Consider the following 10,532-nt stretch of genomic DNA (forward strand, 5'->3'; position numbering starts at 1 on the left):
GATGGTCCTTATTCCACTCCAGACCTCTCTCAGGTTGTTCTGCTGGAGTTTCCTCTCCAGCTTCCTCCTGTACCTCTCCTTAGCCTCCCTGATCTTCATCTTCAGCTCCCCCTGTATTGTTCTCACCTCCTCCCTGTTACCAGCTCTGAAGGCCGTCTTCTTTGCATTGAGGATGGCTTTGATGTCCTTTGTTACCCACGGTTTGTTATTTGGATAACAATGGACAGTCCTGGCTGGGACAGTGGAGTCCACACAGAAACTGATGTAGTCCGTGATGCATTCTGTGAGCCCGTCGATGTCCTCCCCATGTGGCTCACAGAGTGCCTGCCAGTCTGTCACCCCAAAACAGCCCTGCAGTGTCTCATAAGCCTCCTCCGACCATCTCCTCACTGTCCTCAGGTTGCAGGCTGGCTCTTCACTAGTGGTACATAGCAGGGGTTGAGGTGCACCAGGTTGTGGTCTGACCTACCCAGAGGGGGGAGGGGGGAGCAGCTGTATGCGTCTTTGGCGTTTGCATACAGCAAGTCCAGTGTCCTCTCCTCTCTGGTAGGACAGCTCACATACTGTGTGAATGTGGGCAATGTTGTTGCCATGGTGACATGGTTGAAGTCACCCGAGATAGCTATGAAGGCACTCGGGTGTTTAGTCTGCAGGCGGGCTATGGCGGAGTGAATGACATCACATGCCGACGTCGGGTTGGCAGAGGGGGGGATGTAAACAGTTACAATAATGGCATGTGAAAACTCCCTGGGCAAATATTACGGCCTGAGTCCAACAGCGAACAGTTCAATGTCCGGGCAACAGATACGTTCCTTAATGGAAATATGGTCAGGACTGCACCAGCGGTTATTTACTAGAACAACACGCCCCCCTCCTTTGCGCTTACCGCTCTCGGTGCAGTCCCGGTCGGCCCGAACAGTCTGGAAGACGCTGATGGAGACGTTGGTGTCGGGAATGTCCTGGTGAAGCCATGTCTCAGTGAAGCACATCAGACTACATTCCCGGCACTCCTTCTGACTTTTGGCGACCGCTGTCAGCTCGTCCATCTTATTTGCCAGTGACGTCACGTTGCCCATGATGAGAGAGGGGAGACACGGCTTATAGCTTCTCTTCTCCATAAGCCTCCGTTGTCTCAACCCTGCTTTTTTCCGCCGCTGTTTACTTCCTCCCCTGCATCCTCTGTGTGTTTTCCTCCACAGTTCAGCTGGTATCTCCGATGTTCCGGCCGCCAAGCCGGCCGGCCTCAGCGCGATCAGCTGATCTCTGGAGTAAACAATGCGGCCATGAAGTTGTTGCGCAATGGTGCCGGGTCCGAATGAAAGAAGTAATAACTGGGAAAGTCAGTAGACTGTAATGAAAGCTAGTTTACTGCTCCAGCAAGTAGGTCAGACCTAAAGTCCACTTCATCATCAGGTGTCTTTGGGTGCAGAGACACATTTATTTTCACGTGCTCACCTTCACACAGGTAAAACACTGTTCGTCTCAGGTTGGTCTCCACTGAACACTTTCAGAGTCCATCTCTCACCTGCTGCTCACCACCTGCACCTTTGTTACCTGTGTTTCCTGCCGCAGTGCGCCACCCTGTGTACAAACAACATAACTGCACCTGTTTACATGAAGTCACCGTTATTGAAACATGACTCAGAGAGACTGGTGGGCCGAGTCATACAACCACGGGGCAGTGATTCTAGCTGTTTACCTAAAGGTATATTTCAGATTGTTTTGGCGTGAGGTGGCGTCAGTAACTCGCTGGAGTAATGAATAAGCAGAGGGCATTGTGGGAAACAGACTGCTTATTAGATCTTCACTGAGATACTTGACACAAAACTAAAAAGATTTATCGGATTTTGCAGCTTATGTTGTCTGTAGTGGAGCATATGATCCAGCCAAGTCTCAAGTGGTGTCGGTGTTGACTTGCAAAAATAGTTCATAACCCGGATCTGCACAATACAAGGTCGGGAAAATAAGAGCGGCTTTGGATGAGATAAGAACAGGTAACCTGGAAACCAGACGAGACAGTCTGGAAGGCCGAGACACTGTGAGACACTGTGGGACACTGAGATCAATGACATGATGAAACCTGAAGCTCACTGTGATCATGATAGTGTGAGAGAGGATGACTGTATACACCAGGGATTATCACATACAATAAATACGGTACAGACAAAGCCATATCTGTGCCTGCAGCTGCTCGAGTCATTGTTGGAGCCAAGTGTCAGCGAAGTCGTGGGAAATTAAAATAATGACACATGAGAGGTGTCGGCGATCTGCAGGATAAAAGACAAGGAGCAGCACAGGCGGCTCGACACACCAGCTGATCCTCGAACAGGTGAGTCTGCAGTTTGTTTCAGCCAATACAGCTTGTTTTTTACTTTATGAAGAAGTGATCATCACGCAAAGAAAAATTCAACTCCTTCTGTGTTTGGTGTATTGATTTGCCAAAGTCTTTTATATGAATTATATCTGATGTGTCGTTCTCACGAGTAAAGTGCCACAGTGTTGGTAATGGCAGAGGAAATACACACTTGGCTTCAACAAGCCTCTAGAACCTTTGATTTATTCGACAATGTGCGCATTAATTTAGCTTTTTAGGACTTTTCAGACTTTTAAAATTTTTTATGCCCCCACCCCGGCGGCAGCAGTGAGGGGGAAGCGCTATGTTTTCAGGTTGTTCAGCAGTCTGTTCATGTGTACGTCAGCCAAACCATTGTTTATTCAGGGAAAACTGACCGAGCATTCAGCTCTTCTACGGCTATAGAGTCAGCTGTAAAGGACGGATACATAACAACAACAACAACAACAATAACAAAAATAGTAAATGTAAAAAAAAAAAATAAATCCAACATCGCAAAAAAAATCGTACATTCGTACGTCCCACTCCGTTCTTGTAAAGCGGATATCTCAAGAACACCTTGAGCGAATTTCGTCAAATTTAGAATCACAATGAACTTATTAGTATGGTGGTCAAAAGTCATAGGTCAAAGGCCAGTGTCACTGTGACCTCATCGGTCTCATTCTCATGAATGTGATGTCTGAAGTAGGAATTTCCTCAAATTTGGCACAAACGTTGACTCAAAGTCAGCGATGAACTGATTGGAATTTGGTCCTCACTGGGACCTTGCATCCACTGCATTCTCGTGAGCAAAATATCTCCTGAACACTTCGAGGGGATTTCTTCAAATTTGGCACAAACGTCCACTTGGACTGAACAATGAACCTTATTTAATTTTGGCAGTCAAAGGTCACTGTGACCTTGCATTTGTCTCATTCCTGCAAAATCTCAAGAGCACCCTGAGGCAATTTTTAAAAAGTTGGCACAAACGTCCACTAAATAATTAACTGATACAAATTTTGTGGTCAAAGGTCACTGTGACCTTGTAAAACATGTTTTTGTGCATAACTTAAGAATTCATTCACTAATTCTGACCAAACTTGACACAAATGTCTAACAGGATAAAATACTGAAGGTCAAAAGGTCAAAGGTCAGCTTGACTGTGACATCATCATGTTTTAACGTCATATCTCAGGAACAGAAGGGGAGACATTTGGTCAGATACTGAATTGGTGACTCTAATCTTGAAACTGTCAGAGACACTGGACTGGTGGGCGGAGTCATACAAACGGGGCGGTGCTTCTAATTTTGCTACTGTTTTGACAGGCCACACTCCCTCTTCAGCATCATCATCATCACCATGAAGGTGCTCAGCGTGTCTCTGACGCTCGGCACCTTTCTGACCCTGAGCCGAGCCGTCCCGCTCAGCACCAACACCAGCCTCTCCGGCAGGCACTCGGGTCTCTGCGATTACGCGAGGCAGGAGGGCATCAACATCATGGGAGCGTTCATCCCACAGTGCGACGCTCACGGGAACTTCCTCCCGCAGCAGTGCTCCGACTCCACCGGGAACTGCTGGTGCGTCAACGTCATCACCGGAGAGGAGATACCGAACACGAGGACGCCGCTGGGGGCCGTACCTGTTAACTGTGGTGAGTGATCATTTTTATTTTTTGTTGGAACAGGAAGCTTCATTTTGCTGCAGGGGATTCTTGGTCGGTGTTGGGAAGTAACTAAGTACATTTACTTAAGTACTGTGATTTATACTTGTACGTTGTACTCCACCACATTTCATAAATATTGAACTTTATTTATGGATCTATGAACAGATTTAGTAGGTGGTTACTGATACAGAGTCACAGCAGTGCTGTAAAAAGAATAAATAAAAGTAAAATATTTAAAATGTTTGTTTTCTTATAGACCGGGAGTTCTACTGCCCGTACGGCTGGTCCCGCTTCGGAAAGCAGTGTTTCGTCTTCATCGACAGTCTGAAGACGTGGGCTGAAGCCGAGGTGAGGACAGCTGCTCACACATCCATTCATGATGCAGTGAGTCAAACATGGCGCTACTCTCTCCTCTCTGGTCACCTCCAGGGCTACTGTCTGTTTGAAGGGGCCAACCTGGCGTCAGTCCACAGCTACGAGGAGAATCACTTCATCCAGGCTCTGACCAGAGGAGACGGCCACGACTTCCCCCTCACCTGGATCGGCGGCCACGATGCCGTACATGTAGGGACGTCTTTGTGTTTAGCTGATGTGACTGTTACACTGCACACCTGCAGGTCACGTCACTGTAGCCTGTATTTAACCCAAATCTCCAAAATTACCCCAAAACTCGACTGAGAGGAGCCACAAACTTTCATATCAGTAGAATTTTAATTTGCACCTTTAAAGTGCAGTTTAAGTTATGTTTAGCCTCATGTGAGGACATCACACTTTGGCTTTACTTGACCCTCACTTCATTCTGATTAACTCAGACCTGTTGTCCTCGTCCGTGGACACTCTTTGTGCCATCTAGTGGTGGTTAGAGCACACTACACTGATCAATGGAAAAACAAGATGGCCGCCATCTCTGCCAAGTCAGTCTGCAGCCGATCCAGAGACAAACGTGAACAAACCTGATCACGTTTCATGGTTGAAACTTGTTTATTTATGATAAATAAAGTTTGTAGTTTGATATTGCAACAAAGTTGACCAGTTTTAGCAACAGTGCCAAACTAAGATGCTGTTAATTAGGAAGTACTCGTTTGAGGACATTGGGACCTTATTATTGATGACAATGTGTTAAGTTTATTCTTTCTACTTATTGACCTACTGATCTCAAATAGGAGAAATTAAAAATGCATACTAAACAAAAGTTCAGATCTCAGCAGGATAGATGCATTTATAAATGTTTGTCTTTCTATCCATAGCTCTCTTTTTGGATGTGGAGCGACGGCTCCAAGTTTCGTTACGAATACTGGCACAGGGACTACAGCGTGGAGAGATCTGAGCGCTGTCTGAAGATGAATTATGGATGTAATGAACTACACACACACACACACACACACACATACACACACATGAGCAGACAAATGTTTAATATTCCAGTAGCCAGAAGAAATGATGGCATTATACATTTCTGCAAACTACGGATACGTCTGCACATTTTATACCAACTGTTCTATAATCGCCGCTTGGTCAGTGATTTCCGCGTCAGATGCAGACCTTTCACAGTGGTATGATCAGCAGACAGCCTGTCACTCAAAGAGGCCCCGCCCTCTATGACGTGTAACTTTAATCCTCAATAAATTGTAAACAGGTGAGTTCTATATAAATTCAGCCCCGTACAGTCGTCATGAATGTTGAAATTAGCGACAGAGACCAAAACTGCTTCAGTACCAGGCTGAAAACATGAAGGGGAGAATATTAAATTTATATCCTAAATGTATTTTGGGAGATACAACTTGTAATTTAGAAAATAATTTAGTCTACATACGTTAGATCAGTGGTTCCCGACTGGTGGGTTGTGGTCCAAAAGTGGGTCGCAGGTTCATTCCGAATGTAAAAAACACATTTTATTTTAAAGTACTGTGAATTTCCAGCACAGAACTTTTATTTTGAAGTGATGTTTCCTGCTGCAGAGTTAACGGCTAACAGTCAGCTACTTTACAGAGACAGAAAACTAGCTTGACACAAATCTGACGCTGAATAAATTAGTGTTTGGACCTTGAACTGATGACTGAGGACAAATCTGGACCCTGTCACTGGACCAGGTCGGAGCCACTGCATCTGAAAATACATTTTAGTTAACTTTCCAGAGCATGTACAGTGCCCTCCAAAAGTATTAGAACAGTGAGTCCAATTCGTTTATTTTTGTTGTAGACTGAAAACATTTGGGTTTGACATCAAAAGATGAATATGGGACAAGAGATCAACATTTCAGCTTTTATTTCCAGGTATTTACATCTGGATCTGATACACAACTTAGAAGATAGCATTATTTGTAATGGAACACAAAATTTTTGGGCGAGCAAAAGTATTGGAACATATAAACTTAAAATAGATTAAAGTGAATGAGACTTAATATTTAGTTGCAAATCCTTTGCTTTCAATAACTGCATCAAGCCTGTGACCCATTGACATCACCAAACTTTTGCATTCTTCTTTTGTGATGCTTTTCCAGGCTTTCACCGCAGCCTCTTTCAGTTGTTGTTTGTTTTGGGGGGTTACTCCCTTCAGTCTCCTCTTCAGCAGGTAAAATGCATGCTCTATTGGGTTTAAGTCTGGAGACTGACTTGGCCAGTCTAAAACCTTCCACTTCTTGCCCCTGATGAACTCCTTTGTTGTTTTGGCAGTGTGTTTTGGGTCGTTATCTTGCTGCATGATGAAGGATCTCCCAATCAGTTTGGTTGCATCTTTCTTTAAATTAGCAGACAAAATGTTTCTGTAGACTTGTGAGTTCATTTTGCTGCTGCCATCATGTGTTACATCATCAATGAAGATGAAAGAGCCCGTCCCAGAAGAAGCCATGCAAGCCCAAGCCATGACATTACCTCCACCGTGTTTCACAGATGAGCTTGTATGTTTGGGATCATGAGCAGATCCTTTCTTTCTCCAAACTTTCGCCTTTCCATCACTTTGGAAAAAGTTAATCTTTGTCTCATCAGTCCATAAAACTTTCTTGCCTTCCTATTCTTCTTGCTAATGAGTGGTTTGCATCTTCTGGTGTAGCCTCTGTACTTTTGTTCATGAAGTCTTCTGCGAACAGTAGATTGTGATACCTTCACTCCTGCCCTCTGGAGGTTGTTGCTGATGTCACTAACAGTTGTTTTAGGGTCTTTCTTTACAGCTCTCACAATGTTTCTGTCATCAACTGCTGATGTTTTCCTTGGTCTACCTGTTCAACGTCTGTTGCTTAGTACACCAGTGGTTTCTTTCTTCTTCAGGACATTCCAAATGGTTGTACTGGCTATGGCCAATGTTTGTGCAATGGCTCTGATTGATTGTCCATCTTCTCTCAGATTCACAATTGCTTCTTTTTCACCCATAGACAGCTCTCTGGTTTTCATGTTGGTTCCACCTCTAAATGCAGTCTGCACAGGCAAAACCTATCGTACCCAATCTGAAACTGAGCTCAGACATTCAGTGCTATTTATTGTTTGAATAATCAATGTAATTGGGAGACACCTGGGCAACAAAACACACCTGTCAGTCACATGTTCCAATACTTTTGCTCTCATGAAAAATGGGTGGGTTCAAAAAAAAGGTGCTATCTTCTAAGTTGTGTATCAGATCCAGATGTAAATACCTGGAAATAAAAGCTGAAATGTTGATCTCTTGTCTCATATTCATCTTTTGATGTCAAACCCAAATATTTTCAGTCTACAACAAAAATAAAGGAATTGGCCTCACTGTTCCAATACTTTTGGAGGGCACTGTATATGTGCCTGTCCATTTAAGGCTTAAAGTAACTTTAAAAAAAAAAAAAAACTTTCTGTTGCTGCTGTTACATTGCTTACACGCAGTGTTGAAGGACAGTCTCTGGAGCTGTCTATGCGGTGAGCACAAGCTAACGTAGCAGCAGCAGTAGCGGCTAAACTTGCATCGACTTTGAAACAGTTCGGCTCTTGTGTTTAAACTGTTTATAAAAGTCATGTTCACATGAAGGAGGCTGGGCAGGGATTACTCTCAGCTGGTACTGGAGTACTGATCCCCATCCCTACCGTCGTCGTTTACTTTGTGTGTGCAGCTTGAAAACGTTAAAGTGAAATCTTTCTGTCCATCTTCCACATTGCAGTTGACAGGAAGTGGTACTACGGCTCCTGCGATGACTTTCTGCCTTTCGTTTGTGCCAAGAGGATCTGAACTCGGACCTGACATCCAAAAACCAGACTCGTCTGATGAGGTCTGAGGCGACACGAGCCGGTCCAGCTGGAGTAACGTTTCCTCTCCAGAATCAGCTGTGATGGATAAATATCAAACACACGAGCTTCTGCAGGTTCATCTTGTTGGCACTGACGTGTCGACCCCCAGATATCATTTTAAGATCAGTAAAACTATGGATAATGAAATAATAGTGAAAGTTCATGTCACAACTTAAGACGTGAATCATGAATGTCTACATGCACATGAAACATGTAATTGCATTAAAAGCACAAAACATGAAAGCAGAAATACAAATGAGTGCACGGAGCTGCTGTGGGAGAAATGTTTTAATTATTTCCTCCTACAAATCTGTAGCATGCGCCCTCAGATTACAAAAATACAGATATATATTTGTACTTGTTTGTATGTTGTGTGTTCTTCTTTCCATCAGAGATCGATTTAAATTTGTTTTACGGGTTAATGTTTATTTCCCGCCTTTAAGGTTAAAGTCAGAGTTGTGATGAGGTAGCTCGTGGCTTTGCTTTACATAAAGATAAAGATGCACCTTGAGAGAGATTAGATTGTGTACAGATGAGTAAAGTGTGGGTTTGTGTGTCGAGGACTGTGATCTCAGCACCGTGTTCACTTTTGGACTCAAGCAAACATCAGTTGCTCAATCGTCCTAATTTCCCGAAACTGACACTGCAGCGTTTTCACAAAAACTGCTCTGACTGTTCGAAGATTAGATTCACTGTGTCTTTGAGGAGAAAAAAAACCCTGATGACAATAATATTTTCAAGGGTAAATGATTACAACACACATTTTAAAATCCCAGTGTCAAAATCTCCAAGAGACGTCATGACATATAGAATTATTTTGTTGATAATAAGCTGTGTATAGATGATTAAACATCAGACCAGAGCTGCGTCTGCACCAGGGTGAGACAGGTCCTGAACAAGCCTTAAATATTTTCAATCACATTACTGTTAAAACTTCTGTAAATACTGTTCATTTTGACCTGACATCAGTGTGTTTACTTGGAAAGAGTACTCACACATGTGTCACACACATCACAGGTTTGGTCTTTTCATATAAGATGATATTAAAAAGGTCTTATATGTGTGTACGACCTGGTGCACACACTGACACATGCTGTCTGTCACTCAGTAAATCCAGGCCTCACAGTCAGCGAGCAGGACCTTAAAGATGCGCAGGTCATGAGTCAGGAAGGTTTGGGAACGTTTCCCAACATAAAGCCGTCCTCCACACGGCCAGGAATGAAATTCTGACTGAGAAATACCTTTATTTATTTATTTATTTATTTATGTTGTTGGCTCAAAGAAAACGCTGCAGTCAACCTACAAATGTTCATTTGTTTCAAGTGTAAAATGTTGACTTGAAAAAAAAGGGTTGTCCCGTTTCCAGGACAAATACAGACGACGTGTCCTCAGCTGCACTCTGTTAAAAAGTAACTCAGCAGCCGCCATGAACTCTTTAAAATTAAAACATCTAATTTAAACCAACCGATGGAAACACTGTAAAAAAGTAACATGTTGTTTTAACTGAAAAAACTTAGTGTCTGCGCTGCCCAAAAATTTTAAGTTGACTGAACGTTACCGTCCCAAATTTGCCGTTTGTAGAGTATTAGGTAAAATATCTTTAATTAGCCGACATCCTTACTTTTTCTTACCATAGTTCATCAATATTGACATATTTTGGACCTGTCAAAATTTCTAAAACAGTTGTTTCTCCACTGTAATTATTTGTTTTCAGGAAAATATAGACTTTAATTCTACACCTCTGTAGACGTTCTGTGGATGTATTATTATATATTATTGGATGTTTTGATGACACAGCTGTACATATGAGCTTTAAAGTAACATGTAAAAGGGTCAAAGCTTTTTGCTCAGCAGCTCAAACATCGTAAATACAGAGAGGAAACTGTTTTTTTGCCTCTCAGGCCTTCTGTAGAATATTAATGTGTGTGTTATCTAGTGTGCATCAGATTCATAATGACGATAATAATAACTGTTTTTCACTGTGAGTACATTCGGTTGTAACACTCATGTCCTGTTAACTTGTAACAGAACGTGCTGACTGTTTTCAAACCAGCCAAATGTTTAAAGAGATTTTGACATAAATTCAGAACTGCATGGGACACTGTGTCTCTGAATTCAAACTGGAAGCTGCTCACATGAATCACATCAACAGATTGTGACTCATCAGTGAAGTCTTGAGGCCTTTTGGCCTTTTGTTCCCGCCAGCCTGCAGGTCAGAGCGTGTGCAGCAGTGACTCAGCTGGGTACACTGTCCCTGCAGGTATTGACCAGGCTGTGAGCAGATCAATAGTGTGT

At 43.1% G+C, this 10,532-nt stretch overlaps 1 protein-coding gene across 1 annotated transcript; it reads left to right on the forward strand.

Annotated features, from left to right (window-relative positions):
* Positions 1-472: 472 nt before the first annotated feature.
* Positions 473-8,594, forward strand: LOC117246458 (galactose-specific lectin nattectin-like). The gene is made up of 6 exons (XM_033610382.2): positions 473-2,329; positions 3,659-3,984; positions 4,253-4,344; positions 4,426-4,560; positions 5,244-5,349; positions 8,111-8,594. Exons 2-6 carry the CDS (start codon positions 3,693-3,695, stop codon positions 8,176-8,178), a joined length of 693 nt encoding a protein of 230 aa, XP_033466273.1. The 5' UTR covers positions 473-2,329; positions 3,659-3,692; the 3' UTR covers positions 8,179-8,594.
* Positions 8,595-10,532: the final 1,938 nt, after the last annotated feature.

Source organism: Epinephelus lanceolatus, chromosome 22, assembly GCF_041903045.1.
Source record: "Epinephelus lanceolatus isolate andai-2023 chromosome 22, ASM4190304v1, whole genome shotgun sequence".
In the NCBI taxonomy this organism is placed as follows: domain Eukaryota; kingdom Metazoa; phylum Chordata; class Actinopteri; order Perciformes; family Serranidae; genus Epinephelus; species Epinephelus lanceolatus.

Bases quoted from the DNA above. Each gene is read 5' to 3' on its own strand.
- LOC117246458 (XM_033610382.2), top strand. From the start codon at position 3,693: ATGAAGGTGCTCAGCGTGTCTCTGACGCTCGGCACCTTTCTGACCCTG. The intron at 4,561-5,243 runs GTAGGGACGTCT...TTCTATCCATAG, and splicing joins GCGGCCACGATGCCGTACAT to CTCTCTTTTTGGATGTGGAG. The intron at 5,350-8,110 runs GTAATGAACTAC...TCCACATTGCAG, and splicing joins TCTGAAGATGAATTATGGAT to TTGACAGGAAGTGGTACTAC.